Source organism: Culicoides brevitarsis, mitochondrion, assembly GCF_036172545.1.
Source record: "Culicoides brevitarsis mitochondrion, complete genome".
Lineage (NCBI taxonomy): Eukaryota > Metazoa > Arthropoda > Insecta > Diptera > Ceratopogonidae > Culicoides > Culicoides brevitarsis.
Genome location: NC_085211.1, coordinates 1 through 17,100, shown reverse-complemented (window position 1 = coordinate 17,100; position 17,100 = coordinate 1). Strand labels below are relative to the sequence as shown.

The following is a 17,100-nucleotide window of genomic DNA, read 5'->3' as shown; positions in this document are numbered from 1 at the left end:
TTCACTTACCAACCTATTTAATCAGAATTTATCCTACTAATTTCACTTACCAACCTATTTAATCAGAATTTATCCTACTAATTTCACTTACCAACCTATTTAATCAGAATTTATCCTACTAATTTCACTTACCAACCTATTTAATCAGAATTTATCCTACTAATTTCACTTACCAACCTATTTAATCAGAATTTATCCTACTAATTTCACTTACCAACCTATTTAATCAGAATTTATCCTACTAATTTCACTTACCAACCTATTTAATCAGAATTTATCCTACTAATTTCACTTACCAACCTATTTAATCAGAATTTATCCTACTAACATAATTTTTTTAAAAAAATGTTTTATTTAAAGTATATTTTAATTATATATAAAATATTTTATTGATATTTAAATTTAAAAATTTATATACTTAATTTCTAAATTAATAAAATCTTAAAAATCACAAATTTATTTAAATGGTTGTAGTCCTAAAGAAGAAGAAAAAAATTATATAAATTATTAAAAAATTTAATTTAAAATCATGAAAAAATTTATATATAAATTTAATTAAATATAAAATTAATAATTTTTATACTTTATTTTAAATATAAAAATAAAAAATATTTTATTATTTAAATATATATATATATATATATATATATATATATATATATATATATATATATATATATATATATATATATATATATATATATATATATATATATATATATATATATATATATATATATATATATATATATATATATATATATATATATATATATATATATATATATATATATATATATATATATATATATATATATATATATATATATATATATATATATATATATATATATATATATATATATATATATATATATATATATTTAAATAATAAAATATTTTTTATTTTTATATTTAAAATAAAGTATAAAAATTATTAATTTTATATTTAATTAAATTTATATATAAATTTTTTCATGATTTTAAATTAAATTTTTTAATAATTTATATAATTTTTTTCTTCTTCTTTAGGACTACAACCATTTAAATAAATTTGTGATTTTTAAGATTTTATTAATTTAGAAATTAAGTATATAAATTTTTAAATTTAAATATCAATAAAATATTTTATATATAATTAAAATATACTTTAAATAAAACATTTTTTTAAAAAAATTATGTTAGTAGGATAAATTCTGATTAAATAGGTTGGTAAGTGAAATTAGTAGGATAAATTCTGATTAAATAGGTTGGTAAGTGAAATTAGTAGGATAAATTCTGATTAAATAGGTTGGTAAGTGAAATTAGTAGGATAAATTCTGATTAAATAGGTTGGTAAGTGAAATTAGTAGGATAAATTCTGATTAAATAGGTTGGTAAGTGAAATTAGTAGGATAAATTCTGATTAAATAGGTTGGTAAGTGAAATTAGTAGGATAAATTCTGATTAAATAGGTTGGTAAGTGAAATTAGTAGGATAAATTCTGATTAAATAGGTTGGTAAGTGAAATTAGTAGGATAAATTCTGATTAAATAGGTTGGTAAGTGAAATTAGTAGGATAAATTCTGATTAAATAGGTTGGTAAGTGAAATTAGTAGGATAAATTCTGATTAAATAGGTTGGTAAGTGAAATTAGTAGGATAAATTCTGATTAAATAGGTTGGTAAGTGAAATTAGTAGGATAAATTCTGATTAAATAGGTTGGTAAGTGAAATTAGTAGGATAAATTCTGATTAAATAGGTTGGTAAGTGAAATTAGTAGGATAAATTCTGATTAAATAGGTTGGTAAGTGAAATTAGTAGGATAAATTCTGATTAAATAGGTTGGTAAGTGAAATTAGTAGGATAAATTCTGATTAAATAGGTTGGTAAGTGAAATTAGTAGGATAAATTCTGATTAAATAGGTTGGTAAGTGAAATTAGTAGGATAAATTCTGATTAAATAGGTTGGTAAGTGAAATTAGTAGGATAAAAATAAGCTAATTTAAGCTATTGGGTTCATACCCCAATTATAAAGGTTAATTCCTTTTTTTTATAATTATTAATTATATTTATAAAATATTTTTTATTTTTATATTATTTATTGGAACAATTATAACAATTTCTTCTTCTTCTTGATTAGGAATATGAATGGGATTAGAAATAAATTTAATGTCTTTTATTCCTTTAATTTCTGAAAAAAATAATTTAAATTCAACTGAAATATCTATTAAGTATTTTTTAGTACAAGCATTAGCTTCAATAGTTTTTTTATTTGTTTCTATTATATATATATTAAAATTTTCAAATTTTAATTATATTTTTTTAAGATATGAATCAATTTTATTAATTTTTTCAATAATAATAAAATTAGGTGCGGCTCCTTTCCATTTTTGATTTCCTAATATTATTGAAGGTTTATCATGAATAAATTCTTTATTATTATTAACTTGACAGAAATTAGCTCCTTTAACTATTGTTTCTTATTTTTCTTTTTTAAATCAATTAATTATTTTTATTTTATTATCATGTTTTGTAGGAGCTGTAGGAGGTTTAAATCAAACTTCTTTACAAAAATTGTTAAGTTTTTCTTCTATTAATCATATTAGTTGGTTATTAATAGCAATAACTTATAGAAATTATTTATGGTTGTTGTATTTTTTTATTTATTTTATTTTAAATTTATGTTTAATTATAATTTTTAAAAATTTTAATCTTTTCAATTTTAATCAGTTATATATATTTAAAAATAATGGAATTAATAGAAATTTGTTAAAAATTTTATTTATAATAAATTTTTTTTCTTTAGGTGGTTTACCCCCATTTTTAGGGTTTTTACCAAAATGAATAGTAATTGAATTTTTATTAATAGATAAAATATTTTTTTTAATTTTATTTTTAGTAATGATATCATTATTAACATTATTTTTTTATATGCGATTAACTTTAACTTCATTTGTTATATTTTATCCTTCTATAAAATGAAATTTTTTAAATTTTAAAAAAAATAAAATAATAAAATTAATTATTTTTTTTAATATTGTAAGTTTATATTTTTTTTTAATTTTTTTATTAAATAATTATATATTTTAAAATAGTATATTTTGGTGTATGATGCACTAAAAATTTTGAATTTTTAAGAAATAGTTTAATTCTATTATTTATAATTATTCATTAGATGGCTGAAAGTAAGCATTGGTCCTTTAAACCATTTTATAGTAATTTAACAATTACTTCTAATGAAAAGCTTTAAGTTAAAAAAAACTTTTAACCTTCAAAGTTAACTATAAAAAATTATTTTTAAGCTTTAAATTTAAAATAATTTTATTATTTTATAAAAATTTTTTAAATAAATAATTTTTTTAAAAATTTTTAAATTAATAATTAAAAAATATTTGATTTTAGTATAAAATTTTGTTTTATAAATATATTACATGAAATTTAATAAGAGAATTTATAAAATTTTAAAAATTAAATTAATTTTATTTTCAGTAAATAATATTAAAAAATAAAGAAATTTTGATTTAATAATTTATAAATAACTTTGGTAAATTTAGTGCCAGCAACTGCGGTTATACTAATAAAGTAAATAAAATTTTTTTATTAATAATTAATAGAATAAAAATTAATAAAAAAATTTATTTATTAGATGAAATTTTAAATAAATAATTTTATTATTAAAAATTTTATGAAATTAAAAAAAATTTTTTATAAACTAGGATTAGATACCCTATTATTAAATACAAATTATTATAATAGATCATTTATAGTTAAATTCTTAAAAATTAAAAAATTTGGCGGTATTTTAATTAATCAGAGAAATTTGTTCTATAATCGATAATCCTCGTTAAAGTTTACTTAATTTAATTAAATTTATATACCGCTGTTATTGAATATATTTAAAAATTTAAATTTCAATAAAAATTTTTATAAAATTATATTTAATGTCAAGTCAAGGCATAGTTTATAGTTAAGAAGAAATGAATTTCATTAAATTTTATTTTATCAGATAAATAAATTGATTTTATTTAAAAGAAGAATTTGAAAGTAAATTAATTTATAAAATTTAATTGAATTAGACTCTAAAATATGTACATATTGCCCGTCGCTCTCATTCTAAAATGAGATAAGTCGTAACAAAGTAAAAATATTGGAAAATGTTTTTAGAATTCAATTTAAAACTTTAATAGAAAAGTATTTCAGTTACATTGAAAAAATATTTGTGCAAATCAAATTAAATTGATTTATAAAAAATTATTTATTAATTATTAATAAAAAGAATTTTAATAAAAATATTTTTAGTAATTTTTAAAGAAAAAATAAATTTAATTATAGAAAATTAGTATTGAAAAAGAAATTTGAAAAAATTGAAAATTGCTAATTTAAAAATTAAATTTAATTAATTGTATTTTGTGTTTCAAAGTAAATTAAATTAATAATTTAAATTGATTAGTTTCGAATTTATATGATTTAATAAATTTTTAAATTTAATATGGTATAATTATTTTAAAATTTTTATTAGAAATTAAAAGTTAATCGTATATAAATTTATCTAATTTCTTAAGAAATAATTTTAAATTATAAATTAATTAATAATTAATTTTTTGATTAATTAATTATTTAATTAATTTATATATAATAAGGGATAAGCTTTATTATAAATTTTTAAAAATTTTTAGAAAAATTAAAAAAATTTAAGCTTAAAATTAGTTTTAATTAATAAAAATGTTATAATTTATTTAATTAAATATTAATATTTTAAAAAATTTTAAATATTTATTAAGATAAAAAGTTTAATTAAAAAATTTTTAAAATAATGATTTAATTAGTAATTTTTTTTTGTAAAATTAATTTTTTATCAATAAATTAATTTATAAGAATTCGGCAAAAATGATGTCCACTTGTTTATCAAAAACATGTCTTTTTGAATGAATAAAAAGTTTAACCTGCCCGGTGAAAATTTAACGGCCGCAGTATTCTGACTGTGCAAAGGTAGCATAATCCATTGTCTTTTAATTAAAGGCTAGTATGAATGGTTGGATGAGATATCAACTATTTTTATATTAATAAAAATGAATTTAAATTTTTAGTAAAAATGCTAAAATAAAAAAATTAGACGAGAAGACCCTATAAATCTTTATTTTTAATTGATAATATAAATTTTGAAAAAATTTAAATAAATTATTTATTAAAAATTTTATTGGGAGGATAATGAAATTTAAAAAACTTTTATTTTGTTTTATAAATATAATTAAATTATTGAATATATAATAATATTAAATGTTTAAAAAATTAAGTTACTTTAGGGATAACAGCGTAATTATTTTAAAGAGTTCTTATCGATAAAATAGTTTGCGACCTCGATGTTGAATTAAGAATTAATTTAGGTGTAGAAGTTTAAAATTTAAGTCTGTTCGACTTTTAAATTCTTACATGATTTGAGTTCAGACCGGCGTAAGCCAGGTTGGTTTCTATCTTTTTTTTATTTATATATTTTAGTACGAAAGGACCAAATATATTAATTTTATTATTAAAATAGATTTATATTAAAATATTAATATTGTTTTGACAGATTTGAATGTGATAAATTTAGAATTTATAAATGTATAATATACAAACAATAAAATGATATTATTAGATTTTATTTTACCTGTAATTGGTTCTTTAATTTTAATTATTTGTGTAATAGTAAGAGTTGCTTTTTTAACATTATTTGAACGAAAAATTTTAGGTTATATTCAAATTCGTAAAGGTCCTAATAAATTAGGAATTAATGGAATTTTACAACCTTTTAGAGATGCAATTAAATTATTCTCTAAAGAAATAATTTATCCAAATATTTCTAATTATTTAATTTATTATTTTTGCCCTGTATTTTCTTTATTTTTAATTTTATTTTTATGAATTAGATTTCCTTTATTAATCAAATTATTTTCTTTTAATTTAGGGATTTTATTTTTTTTATCCTGTACAAGAATTAGAGTATATAGAATTATAATTGCTGGGTGATCATCTAATTCTAAATATTCTTTATTAGGAGGATTGCGAGCAGTAGCTCAAACAATTTCTTATGAAGTTAGATTAGCTTTAATTTTTATCTCTTTAATTATTTTAGTATTTAGATTTTCTTTTATCGATTTTTATTTAAAACAAATTAATTTATGGTTAATTTTTTTAACAATTCCTCTAAGTTATGTTTGATTAATTTCTTCTTTAGCTGAAACTAATCGTACTCCTTTTGATTTTACAGAAGGAGAATCAGAATTAGTTTCAGGATTTAATGTTGAATACGCTAGAGGAGGATTTGCTTTAATTTTTTTAGCTGAATATGCTAGAATTTTATTTATAAGAATATTATTTAGAGTAATATTTTTAGGTTCAAATTTATTTAATTTATTTTTTTATATAAAATTATCTTTTATTGCTTTTTTTTTTATTTGAGTACGAGGAACAATACCTCGATTTCGTTATGATAAATTAATATATTTAGCATGAAAAAGTTATTTACCTTTTTCATTATGTTATTTAATTTTATTTATTAGATTTAAAATAATTTTATTTATTTTAATTTTATGAATAATTTAAAGTAAAATCAATAAAATAAAAAATTTTTTCTTATGTTTTCAAAACATATGCTTTTACAAGCTCATTGATTTAATTATTTAATAAAATTATCTCATAATTTTATCATTAATGGATTAATTAAAAAATATAAAAAATATAAAATAGTCAAAATTTGTCCAGTTAAAATAAATGGTCTTTCTACAGGACGAGCTCCAATTCATGTTAATAAAATTACAATAATAAAAAATAATCAAAATATTATTTTATTTACAGGATAAAATCTTAATGAACGAAAATTTCTTTTATTAACAAAAGGTATAATAAATAAAATAGCAATTGATATAACTAGAGCAATAACTCCACCTAATTTATTAGGAATTGATCGAAGAATTGCATAAGCAAATAAAAAATATCATTCTGGTTGAATATGAACTGGTGTTCTTAATGGATTAGCTGGAATAAAATTATCTGGGTCTCCTAATATATATGGATTAGTTAAACATAAAATAATTAAAAATATTAATAATATTAAAAATCCTACTAAATCTTTATAAATATAATAAGGATGAAAATGAATTTTATTAACATTACTATTAATTCCTAAAGGATTATTAGAACCTAATTGATGTAAAAATAATAAATGAATTACTGTAGTACCTAAAATTAAAAAAGGTAATAAAAAATGAAATGTAAAAAATCGTGTTAAAGTTGCATTATCAACAGCAAATCCCCCTCATAATCATTGAACTAAATCTAACCCTAAAAATGGAATTGCGGATAATAAATTAGTAATAACTGTAGCCCCTCAAAATGATATTTGTCCTCAAGGAAGAACATAACCTATAAAAGCTGTTCCTATAGTTAAAAATAATAATAATACTCCTACATTTCATGTATGAGTATTTAAGTATGATTTATAATATAAACCTCGTCCAATATGTAAATAAATACAAATAAAAAAAAAACTTGCACCATTAGCATGTATAGTTCGTAATAATCAACCATAATTAACATCACGACAAATATGATTAACTGAATTAAAAGCTAATTGAATATCTGCTGTATAATGTATGGCTAAAAATAAACCAGTTAAAATTTGAATAATTAAACATAATCCTAATAATGAACCAAAATTTCATCAAATAGAAAGATTACAAGGAGCAGGTAAATCAATTAATGAATTATTAACAATTTTTAATAAAGGATGTCTATTTCGATAAGATTTATTCATTAGTAAGAAATTCGTAAAGGCCCATAAAAAAAGTTAGTAATTTTTACTACAATTACTAAATTAAATAATAAATAATTAATTAAAAAAATTATTAAAAAATTATTAGGTAATTCGTATATTTTTGAATTAATTAAAAAATTTTCTTTTATTAAATTAATATTAGAGAAAAAATTTATTATTTCATGATTAAAAAATAATTCAATAAATAATTTATTGAATATTATAAATAAAAATCTTATTATCATAAATAAAATGAATATTTTTAAAAAAAATATTCTTGAAAAATTAAATTTTTCATTAGAATTTAAAGATGATATATAAATAAATAAAATTAATAACCCCCCAATAAAAATTAAAAATAAAATGTAAGAAAATCAAAAAGTTTTTGATAAAATTCCTGTAAATAAACAAGTTAATATAGTTTGCATCAATAAAATTAATCCTATTGCTATAGGATGGGTTAATTGAGTAAATATAAATGAATTAATTAATAAAAATATCATTATAATAAAATTAATTTCAGAAAATAGTTTAATAAAAATATTAATTTTGGAGATTAAAGATGAATAATTTATTTTTTTCTGATATTTTAAAAAAATATATTTATTTTTGGTTTACAAAACCAATGTTTTTTTTAAACTATTAAAACTACTAATGATAATTTATTTAAATTTATGAATTTATTTAATTTTATTTATTTTAAGTTTAATAGTTTTTATTTTTAATCATAAACATTTATTAATAACATTAATTAGTTTAGAAATAATTGTATTAATTATTTATGGAATAATATTTATTTGTTTAAATTTTATAAATTTTGAATATTTTTATAGAATAATGTTTTTAACATTTAGTGTTTGTGAAGGTTCTTTAGGATTATCAATTTTAGTAGCTTTAATTCGAACTCATGGAAATGATTATTTTCAAACTTTTAATATTTTACAATGTTAATATTTTTTTTTTTTTCAATAAGAATTTTAATTATAAGATTTAATAAAAAAATTTTTTGAATGGTTCAAAATTTTATTTTTTTATTATTTTTTTTATTTATAATTATAATAATAAATTGTAATTTTTTTCCTACAAAAATTTCTTATTTTTTAGGATTAGATATTTTATCCTATGGATTAATTTTATTAAGATTATGAATTACTTCCTTAATATTTATATCTAGAGAAAAAATTTATAAATACAATAATAAATTAAATTATTTTATTTTTATAGTAATTTTTCTTATATTAACTTTAATTTTAACTTTTTCTTCATTAAATTTATTTTTATTTTATTTTTTTTTTGAAAGAAGATTAATTCCAACCTTTTTTTTAATTTTAGGGTGAGGATATCAACCTGAACGATTACAAGCTGGGTTTTATTTGATATTTTATACATTATTTGCTTCTTTACCTTTATTAATAACTTTATTATATTGTCAGAATAATTTAAATTCATTAAGTTACTTTATATTATTTAAAGATTATAAATTTAGATTATTATATTTTAGATTAATTATAGCTTTTTTAGTAAAAATACCAATATTTTTTGTTCATTTATGATTATTAAAAGCTCATGTAGAAGCTCCTGTTTCAGGATCAATAATTTTAGCTGGAGTTTTATTAAAATTAGGGGGTTATGGATTATTTCGAATTTATATTTTAATTCAATCTTTATCAATAAAATATAATATTATATTTTATGTAATTTCATTAATTGGTGGGATATTAATTAGATTAATATGTTTAATACAAGTAGATATAAAAGCTTTAATTGCTTATTCTTCTGTAGCTCACATAGGAATTGCAATTAGTGGATTAATAACTCTTTCTATTTGAGGATTTATAGGTTCTTATATTTTAATAATTGGACATGGTTTATGTTCTTCAGGGTTGTTTTGTTTATCAAATATTATTTATGAACGAACAAGAAGACGAAGTTTATTTATTAATAAAGGATTAATAAATTTTATCCCAAGAATTTCTATATGATGATTTTTATTAAGAATTAGAAATATAGCTGCACCTCCATCTTTAAATTTAATAGGTGAAATTTTTTTATTAACTTCAATTATTAACTGATCTTGATTAAGAATATTTTTTATTTCTTTAATAACTTTTTTAGGGGGGGCATATTCAATTTATTTATATTGTAGAAATCAACACGGTAATTTAAATTCATTAATATTAAATTATAATATTTCTACTGTTCGAGAAAATTTAGTTTTAATATTACATTGGTTACCTTTAAACTTACTTATTTTAAAACCTGATTTTTGTATATTTTGAATTTAAAAAATATTAATTTTTAAATTTAAATAATTTAAATAGTTTAAAAAAAACATTGATTTGTGGAATCAAAAATGTATATAATTTACTTTAAATAATTCAATGAATTGCCTGATTAAAAGGGTTACCTTGATAGGGTAAATTATATGATTTTTCATATTCATTAATTTATTAAATTAAATTAATATTAATTTTTAAAATTAAAAAAAAATATATAAATAGTGATTAATTTATCAATTTGTGTAATTTATTATTTATTTTTATTTTTATTTAGAGTAATTATATTTTTAAAAGGTTCTTATTGTTTAATAAATGAAATAAGATATTTTTATGAATTAGAATTAATATCTGTAAATTCCTCAATAATTGTAATAACTATTTTGATTGATTGAATATCCTGTTTTTTTTTATCATTTGTTAGATTAATTTCTTGTTTAGTAATTTTATATAGAAAAGAATATATAAATAATGATAAAAATATAAATCGATTTATTATGTTAATTTTAATATTTGTATTTTCAATATTTTTATTAATTATTAGTCCAAATTTAATCAGAATTTTATTAGGATGAGATGGTTTAGGATTAGTATCTTATTGTTTAGTAATTTATTATCAAAATATTAAATCTTTTAATGCAGGTATATTAACATTTTTATCTAATCGAATTGGTGATGTATTAATTTTATTATCAATTGCTTGAATATTAAATTTTGGTTCATGAAATTATATCTTTTATTTAGATATTATAAAAAATGATTTTTATTTAAAAATTATTGGTTCAATATTAATTTTAGCAGCTATAACTAAAAGAGCTCAGATTCCATTTTCTGCTTGATTACCAGCTGCAATAGCAGCACCTACTCCTGTTTCTGCTTTAGTTCATTCATCAACATTAGTAACAGCAGGAGTTTATTTATTAATTCGATTTAATAATTTATTAATACATTTATTTTCTAGAAAAATTTTATTATTAATTAGAATATTAACTATATTTATAGCAGGATTAGGGGCAAATTTTGAATTTGATTTAAAAAAAATTATTGCTCTTTCTACTTTAAGACAATTAGGATTAATAATAAGAACTTTAGCAATAAGATTAACTTATTTAGCATTTTTTCATTTATTAACACATGCTTTATTTAAAGCTTTATTATTTATATGTGCAGGAATAATTATTCATAATATAAAAAATTTTCAAGATATTCGTTATATAGGTTCTTTAATTTTACAAATGCCAATAACTATTATAAACTTTAATATTGCTAATTTAGCTTTATGTGGAATACCTTTTCTTTCTGGATTTTATTCAAAAGATTTAATTTTAGAAATAGTAGTTTTTAATAATAGAATTAATATTTTGTCTTATTTTTTATTTTATTTTTCTACAGGTTTAACTGTTTGTTATAGATTTCGTTTGATTTATTATACATTATATTCTAATTTTAATAGATGAACTTATCATTATTTAAATGACAATTCTATTACAATAATTTTTAGAATAATAGGTTTATTAATTATAACAATTATTGGAGGATGTATTTTAAGTTGAATAATTTTCCCAATTCCTTATTTTATTATTTTACCTTTATACTTAAAATTAATAACTTTAATAGTTTGTGTATTAGGGGGGATTATAGGAACAATTTTATCAAAATGAATAATTTTTTTAAAATCAAAAATTATAAAATTTAAATTTTCTGTAATATTTTTTGGTTCAATATGATTTTTACCTTTTATTGTTACAGTAAATATTACTAAATACCCTTTATTTATAAGAGAAATATATACAAAATCTTCTGATTATGGTTGATTAGAAACATTTATAGTAAAAAATCTTTTTTATAGATTTTTACATATTTCATCTTTTTTACAAGTTTTAATAAAAAATAATTTAAAATTTTATTTTATAGTATTTTTTAGTTGATTAATTTTTTATTTTTTTATAATATTTTATTTAAATAGCTTATATTTAGAGCATGACATTGAAGCTGTCAAAGAAACTTTTTTGTTTTTAAATAATTTAAATTTATAAAATAAAATTTATTTTTACAATGAAAATGTAATGTTTTTTTTTAAACTATATAAATAAGAATATAAATGGAGTTAAACCATTAAAGAAAGAAGTTAGCAGCTTTTTCTTAATCCAATATTCTTTTAATTGGAATAATATTTTCAATTTTATCATTAACAATGATATACCTCTATTTTGGTTTCAATTAAAAATAAGGACTTTAGTCTTAAATTAGGTCGAAACTAATCACAATCAATTTGCTTCTTATTTTTTTTTAAAAAAAAATAAGGCAGATAAAAATTATTTCTTTTGAATGCAAATCAAATATTTTTTATTTAAACTACAACCCTATTTTTAAAAAATTAATTATTTCAATCTAAAGCTCCTTGATTTCACTCATGAAATAAACCTAAAATTAAAACTATTAAAAAAATTAAAATAGTAATTCTTCAATTAATTAAAGAATTAATTTTTAATGAAAAAATTATAGGGAATATTAAAGCAATTTCTACATCAAAAATTAAAAAAATAATAGCAATTAAAAAAAATCGTAAAGAAAAAGGTAAACGAGAAGAATTAAAAGGTTCAAATCCACATTCAAAAGGAGAATTTTTTTCTCGATCATAAAAAGATTTTTTTGATAAAATTGAAGCTAAAATTATAACAATATTAGAAATAATTATGGTAATAATTAATAAAATTATTAAAATTATTATTATTTATATTAATTAATAAACTTTATGATTGGAAGTCATATATACTTTTTATATTATATAAATAATTACCTCATCAATAAATAGAAATATAAACAAATAATCATACTACATCTACAAAATGTCAATATCATGCAGCAGCTTCAAACCCAAAATGATGATTTATAGAGAAATGATTATTTAAATGACGAATTAAACAAATAATTAAAAATATTGTTCCAATTAATACATGTAATCCATGAAATCCTGTAGTTAAAAAAAAAATTGAACCATATACTGAATCAGACATTGTAAAAGATGCTTCTATATATTCATAACCTTGAAGAATAGAAAAATATAGTCCTAATAAAATAGTAAAAAATAAACCTTGAGTAGTTTGTTGTTTATTATTTTCTATTAATCTATGATGAGCTCAAGTAATTGTAATTCCAGAAGTTAATAAAATTACTGTATTTAATAAAGGAATCTGAAAAGGATTAAATGCTTGAATATTTAAAGGAGGCCAAATTTCCCCTAACTCAATAGTAGGAGATAATCTTCTATGAAAAAAAGTTCAAAAAAATGAAAAAAAAAAACAAACTTCTGATGTAATAAATAAAATTATACCCCATCGAAGACCAGTAACAACATCATATGTATGTAAACCTTGAAAGGTCCCTTCTCGAGAAATATCACGTCATCATTGATATATAGTTAATAAAGTAATAATATTTCCTATTATAAATAAATTTAATCTATATTGATGAAATCATTGAACTAATCCAGTTACTGAACAAAAAGCTCCTAAAGCTCCTGTTAATGGTCAAGGACTATAATCTACTAAATGAAATGGGTGATTAGAATGGTTTATCATTATTAATTAATTAATTTCTCTAGCATATAAAGTTGTTAATACAGCAAATACATAAGCTTGAATAATTGATACTGCTGATTCTAAAGTTAATAATAAAATTTGCACAATAATTAAAATTCTTACAAATATAGTTCTTATTGATACTCCTGTATTTCCTAATAAAGTTATTAATAAATGTCCAGCAATTATATTAGCAGTTAACCGGACAGCTAAAGTACCTGGGCGAATAAAATTTCTAATTGTTTCAATACATACTATAAAAGGTATTAATAATCTAGGTGTACCTTGAGGTACTAAATGACAAAATATATGTTGAGTATTATTAATTCACCCATATAATATAAAACTAATTCATAAAGGTAATCTTAAAGTCAATGTAAATACTAAATGTCTAGAAGAAGTAAAAATATAAGGAAATAACCCTAAAAAATTATTAAAAAAAATAAACACAAATAAATTAATAAATAAAAATGTTGACCCATTAAATGAATTAACACCTAATAAAATTTTAAATTCTTTATGTAAAACTTGAAAAATTGTTTGCATTATAAAAGAAATTCGAGAAGGAATAATTCAATAAGATATTGGTATTAATAAAAAAATCAAAAATGTTCTTATTCAATTTAATGAAAAATTATAAATTGATGAACAAGGATCAAAAACTGAAAATAAATTTATTATCATTTTATTAAAAATTTTTTATTTAAATTTTTATTAGAATTTTTATCAAAATTTTTTAAATCAACAATTTTTGGTATAAATAAATAATAATTCATAAAATTAACAAATATATATGTAAATAAAAAAATTAAAAATAAAATAATTCATTTTAAAGGAGCTATTTGTGGGATTAAAAAATATTTATAGAAATAATTTTAGTTTGACAAACTAATGTTATAAATTTAACTAATTTTTTTATTTAATATAATAAAAAATTAATTTATAAAATTTTTTATTCAAGCAATAAAATATTTAATAGAAACAGATTCTAAAACAATTGGTATAAATCTATGATTTGCCCCACAAATTTCTGAACATTGACCAAAATATAAACCAACTCGATATATATAAGTATTAATTTGATTTAATCGACCAGGTACAGCATCTACTTTAATTCCTAGAGATGGAATTGTTCATGAATGTAATACATCTATTGCTGAAACAATAAATCGAATATTTGTATATCTAGGTAAAATTAATCGATTATCTACATCTAATAAACGAAATTCATTTATATTTAATTCATTAGTAGGAATTATATAAGAATCAAATTCTAAATTATTGAAATCAGGATATTCATATCTTCAATATCATTGATGCCCAATAACTTTTACACTAATTGAAGATTTGTAAGGATCATCTAATAAATATAATAATCGTATAGAAGGTAAAGCTACTGCAAATAAAACTAAAACTGGTATAATTGTTCAAAAAATTTCAATAAATTGATCTATTAATAAAAATCGATTAGAAAATTTATTAAAAAATAAAGATAATATAGAATTACCAATTAAAACTGTAATAATTATTAATACTAATAAAGTATGATCATGAAAAAAATTTAATTGTTCTATTACAGGAGAACTTCTATCTAATAAAAATATACTTCCTCAAGTTGCCATTAATAATTTTAATAAAAGTTATACTTTATTGATAGAATTTAAATCTATTGCATTTATCTGCCATATTAAATTTTTATTTATAAAAACTTTTTTTATTTAATTAATAAAGGTATTTGTATGAAACTATGTTCAGAAGGAGGAAGATTTTGATACCATTCAATTGAAGAATTTAAATTTTCTGAATACAATACAGATTGATTAGAAACTAAACTTTTTCATATAATAAATAAAAATATTAAAGTTCCTAAAAATGAAATTAAAGATCCTAAAGAAGAAATTATATTTCATGTAATATAAGAATCAGGATAATCTGAATATCGTCGAGGTATTCCTGATAAACCTAAAAAATGTTGAGGAAAAAAAGTTAAGTTTACTCCCAAAAATATAATATAAAATTGAGCTTTTAATAACATTGTATCTATTGATAAACCCGTAAATAATGGATATCAATGAACAAACCCTCCTATAATAGCAAATACAGCCCCTATTGATAAAACATAATGAAAATGAGCTACTACATAATATGTATCATGTAAAACAATATCTAAAGAAGAATTAGCTAAAACAATACCTGTTAATCCTCCTACAGTAAATAAAAATACAAACCCTAAAGATCATAACAAAGCAGGAGTAAGGTTTAATTGAGTTCCATATATTGTTGCTATTCAACTAAAAATTTTAATCCCTGTAGGAACAGCAATAATTATAGTAGCTGAAGTAAAATAAGCTCGAGTGTCTACATCTAACCCAACAGTAAATATATGATGAGCTCAAACAATAAATCCTAATAAACCAATTGCAGCAATAGCATATATTATACCTAAAACTCCAAAAGCTTCTTTTTTTCCTCTTTCTTGACAAATAATATGAGAAACAATCCCAAATCCTGGTAAAATTAAAATATAAACTTCTGGGTGACCAAAAAATCAAAATAAATGTTGGTATAAAATAGGATCACCTCCTCCTGCCGGGTCAAAAAAAGAAGTATTAATATTTCGATCCGTTAACAATATAGTAATTGCTCCCGCTAATACTGGTAAAGATAATAATAATAAAATAGCTGTAATAAATACTGATCAAACAAATAATGGAACACGATCAAATGATATTCCTACTGGTCGTATATTAATAATTGTTGTTAAAAAATTTACAGCTCCTAAAATTGAACTAATCCCTGCTAAATGTAAAGAAAAAATTGCTAAATCAACTGAAGCCCCAGCATGAGAAACATTAGCTGATAATGGAGGATAAACAGTTCAACCAGTTCCCGCCCCATTTTCCACTAAACTTCTTAATAAAAGTAAAGTAATTGAAGGAGGTAATAATCAAAATCTTATATTATTTATCCGAGGAAAAGCTATATCAGGAGCTCCTAATATTAAAGGAACTAATCAATTTCCAAACCCACCAATTATCACAGGTATTACTATAAAAAAAATTATTACAAAAGCATGAGCAGTAACAATTACATTATAAATTTGATCATTCCCAATTAAAGCTCCTGGGTGTCTTAATTCTAAACGAATTAATATTCTTAAAGAAGTTCCAATTAATCCTGATCAAATTCCAAAAATAAAATATAAAGTACCAATATTTTTATGATTAGTAGAAAATAACCATTGTTTCGATTATTATGAATTTTTTTTATCAAATTTAAAATAAATATAAACTTTATTTTTTTTATCTATATTTTTTTTAAAAAAAAATAATTATTTTGATTAAATGGCTGAAATTAAGCGATAAATTGTAAATTTATTTATAAGAATTTTTTTCTTTTTAATCAATTAACTTTATATTCAAATATGATATTAAATTGCAAATTTAAAGGTGTTTTAAAACTAAAGTTT

General features: G+C 18.7%; 13 protein-coding genes and 24 non-coding genes across 37 annotated transcripts, besides 1 other annotated feature; 19 read left to right on the top strand and 18 right to left on the bottom strand. All coding sequences in view use genetic code 5, as the record gives it.

The window, feature by feature from the left end:
* Window positions 1-1,971: a sequence feature (control region).
* V2351_mgt22 lies at window positions 1,972-2,035 on the top strand. The gene has a single exon. It is a non-coding gene; the product is annotated as a tRNA-Met (tRNA).
* Window positions 2,036-2,037: 2 nt separating this feature from the next.
* ND2 (NADH dehydrogenase subunit 2) lies at window positions 2,038-3,072 on the top strand. Its single transcript has one exon. It carries the CDS (start codon window positions 2,038-2,040, stop codon window positions 3,070-3,072), a length of 1,035 nt encoding a protein of 344 aa, YP_011001134.1.
* A 5-nt stretch (window positions 3,073-3,077) lies between these two features.
* On the top strand, window positions 3,078-3,146 carry V2351_mgt21. Its single transcript has one exon. It is a non-coding gene; the product is annotated as a tRNA-Gln (tRNA).
* A 5-nt stretch (window positions 3,147-3,151) lies between these two features.
* Window positions 3,152-3,222, top strand: V2351_mgt20. The gene has a single exon. It is a non-coding gene; the product is annotated as a tRNA-Lys (tRNA).
* Window positions 3,223-3,288, top strand: V2351_mgt19. The gene has a single exon. It is a non-coding gene; the product is annotated as a tRNA-Trp (tRNA).
* An 83-nt stretch (window positions 3,289-3,371) lies between these two features.
* V2351_mgr01 lies at window positions 3,372-4,150 on the top strand. Its single transcript has one exon. It is a non-coding gene; the product is annotated as a 12S ribosomal RNA (ribosomal RNA).
* V2351_mgt18 lies at window positions 4,151-4,222 on the top strand. Its single transcript has one exon. It is a non-coding gene; the product is annotated as a tRNA-Val (tRNA).
* Window positions 4,223-5,538, top strand: V2351_mgr02. The gene has a single exon. It is a non-coding gene; the product is annotated as a 16S ribosomal RNA (ribosomal RNA).
* Window positions 5,539-5,602, top strand: V2351_mgt17. Its single transcript has one exon. It is a non-coding gene; the product is annotated as a tRNA-Leu (tRNA).
* A 2-nt stretch (window positions 5,603-5,604) lies between these two features.
* On the top strand, window positions 5,605-6,564 carry ND1 (NADH dehydrogenase subunit 1). The gene has a single exon. It carries the CDS (start codon window positions 5,605-5,607, stop codon window positions 6,562-6,564), a length of 960 nt encoding a protein of 319 aa, YP_011001133.1.
* A 4-nt stretch (window positions 6,565-6,568) lies between these two features.
* Window positions 6,569-6,634, bottom strand: V2351_mgt16. Its single transcript has one exon. It is a non-coding gene; the product is annotated as a tRNA-Ser (tRNA).
* A 3-nt stretch (window positions 6,635-6,637) lies between these two features.
* On the bottom strand, window positions 6,638-7,774 carry CYTB (cytochrome b). Its single transcript has one exon. The coding sequence runs from the start codon at window positions 7,772-7,774 to the stop codon at window positions 6,638-6,640; it is 1,137 nt and encodes a 378-aa protein (YP_011001132.1).
* On the bottom strand, window positions 7,774-8,292 carry ND6 (NADH dehydrogenase subunit 6). The gene has a single exon. It carries the CDS (start codon window positions 8,290-8,292, stop codon window positions 7,774-7,776), a length of 519 nt encoding a protein of 172 aa, YP_011001131.1.
* A 2-nt stretch (window positions 8,293-8,294) lies between these two features.
* On the top strand, window positions 8,295-8,359 carry V2351_mgt15. The gene has a single exon. It is a non-coding gene; the product is annotated as a tRNA-Pro (tRNA).
* Window positions 8,360-8,423, bottom strand: V2351_mgt14. The gene has a single exon. It is a non-coding gene; the product is annotated as a tRNA-Thr (tRNA).
* Window positions 8,424-8,428: 5 nt separating this feature from the next.
* On the top strand, window positions 8,429-8,725 carry ND4L (NADH dehydrogenase subunit 4L). The gene has a single exon. The coding sequence runs from the start codon at window positions 8,429-8,431 to the stop codon at window positions 8,723-8,725; it is 297 nt and encodes a 98-aa protein (YP_011001130.1).
* Window positions 8,719-10,059, top strand: ND4 (NADH dehydrogenase subunit 4). Its single transcript has one exon. It carries the CDS (start codon window positions 8,719-8,721, stop codon window positions 10,057-10,059), a length of 1,341 nt encoding a protein of 446 aa, YP_011001129.1.
* Window positions 10,060-10,076: 17 nt separating this feature from the next.
* Window positions 10,077-10,150, top strand: V2351_mgt13. Its single transcript has one exon. It is a non-coding gene; the product is annotated as a tRNA-His (tRNA).
* A 4-nt stretch (window positions 10,151-10,154) lies between these two features.
* On the top strand, window positions 10,155-10,219 carry V2351_mgt12. Its single transcript has one exon. It is a non-coding gene; the product is annotated as a tRNA-Ile (tRNA).
* Window positions 10,220-10,271: 52 nt separating this feature from the next.
* ND5 (NADH dehydrogenase subunit 5) lies at window positions 10,272-12,006 on the top strand. The gene has a single exon. A coding segment is annotated over exon 1 (1,735 nt).
* V2351_mgt11 lies at window positions 12,007-12,072 on the top strand. Its single transcript has one exon. It is a non-coding gene; the product is annotated as a tRNA-Phe (tRNA).
* A 6-nt stretch (window positions 12,073-12,078) lies between these two features.
* V2351_mgt10 lies at window positions 12,079-12,140 on the bottom strand. Its single transcript has one exon. It is a non-coding gene; the product is annotated as a tRNA-Glu (tRNA).
* Window positions 12,141-12,208, bottom strand: V2351_mgt09. The gene has a single exon. It is a non-coding gene; the product is annotated as a tRNA-Ser (tRNA).
* Window positions 12,209-12,273, bottom strand: V2351_mgt08. Its single transcript has one exon. It is a non-coding gene; the product is annotated as a tRNA-Asn (tRNA).
* Window positions 12,274-12,335, bottom strand: V2351_mgt07. The gene has a single exon. It is a non-coding gene; the product is annotated as a tRNA-Arg (tRNA).
* Window positions 12,336-12,345: 10 nt separating this feature from the next.
* Window positions 12,346-12,415, bottom strand: V2351_mgt06. The gene has a single exon. It is a non-coding gene; the product is annotated as a tRNA-Ala (tRNA).
* Window positions 12,416-12,427: 12 nt separating this feature from the next.
* On the bottom strand, window positions 12,428-12,781 carry ND3 (NADH dehydrogenase subunit 3). Its single transcript has one exon. The coding sequence runs from the start codon at window positions 12,779-12,781 to the stop codon at window positions 12,428-12,430; it is 354 nt and encodes a 117-aa protein (YP_011001127.1).
* Window positions 12,782-12,844, bottom strand: V2351_mgt05. The gene has a single exon. It is a non-coding gene; the product is annotated as a tRNA-Gly (tRNA).
* On the bottom strand, window positions 12,845-13,631 carry COX3 (cytochrome c oxidase subunit III). Its single transcript has one exon. A coding segment is annotated over exon 1 (787 nt).
* Window positions 13,632-13,637: 6 nt separating this feature from the next.
* ATP6 (ATP synthase F0 subunit 6) lies at window positions 13,638-14,309 on the bottom strand. The gene has a single exon. It carries the CDS (start codon window positions 14,307-14,309, stop codon window positions 13,638-13,640), a length of 672 nt encoding a protein of 223 aa, YP_011001125.1.
* On the bottom strand, window positions 14,309-14,473 carry ATP8 (ATP synthase F0 subunit 8). Its single transcript has one exon. It carries the CDS (start codon window positions 14,471-14,473, stop codon window positions 14,309-14,311), a length of 165 nt encoding a protein of 54 aa, YP_011001124.1.
* A 9-nt stretch (window positions 14,474-14,482) lies between these two features.
* On the bottom strand, window positions 14,483-14,547 carry V2351_mgt04. The gene has a single exon. It is a non-coding gene; the product is annotated as a tRNA-Asp (tRNA).
* Window positions 14,548-14,566: 19 nt separating this feature from the next.
* COX2 (cytochrome c oxidase subunit II) lies at window positions 14,567-15,253 on the bottom strand. The gene has a single exon. It carries the CDS (start codon window positions 15,251-15,253, stop codon window positions 14,567-14,569), a length of 687 nt encoding a protein of 228 aa, YP_011001123.1.
* Window positions 15,254-15,259: 6 nt separating this feature from the next.
* On the bottom strand, window positions 15,260-15,323 carry V2351_mgt03. Its single transcript has one exon. It is a non-coding gene; the product is annotated as a tRNA-Leu (tRNA).
* Window positions 15,324-15,345: 22 nt separating this feature from the next.
* COX1 (cytochrome c oxidase subunit I) lies at window positions 15,346-16,881 on the bottom strand (the record flags this gene model as incomplete). Its single annotated transcript has 1 exon — window positions 15,346-16,881. A coding segment is annotated over one exon (1,536 nt), but the record flags the coding sequence as incomplete, so codon positions are not given.
* An 88-nt stretch (window positions 16,882-16,969) lies between these two features.
* On the top strand, window positions 16,970-17,036 carry V2351_mgt02. The gene has a single exon. It is a non-coding gene; the product is annotated as a tRNA-Tyr (tRNA).
* A 3-nt stretch (window positions 17,037-17,039) lies between these two features.
* Window positions 17,040-17,100, top strand: V2351_mgt01. The gene has a single exon. It is a non-coding gene; the product is annotated as a tRNA-Cys (tRNA).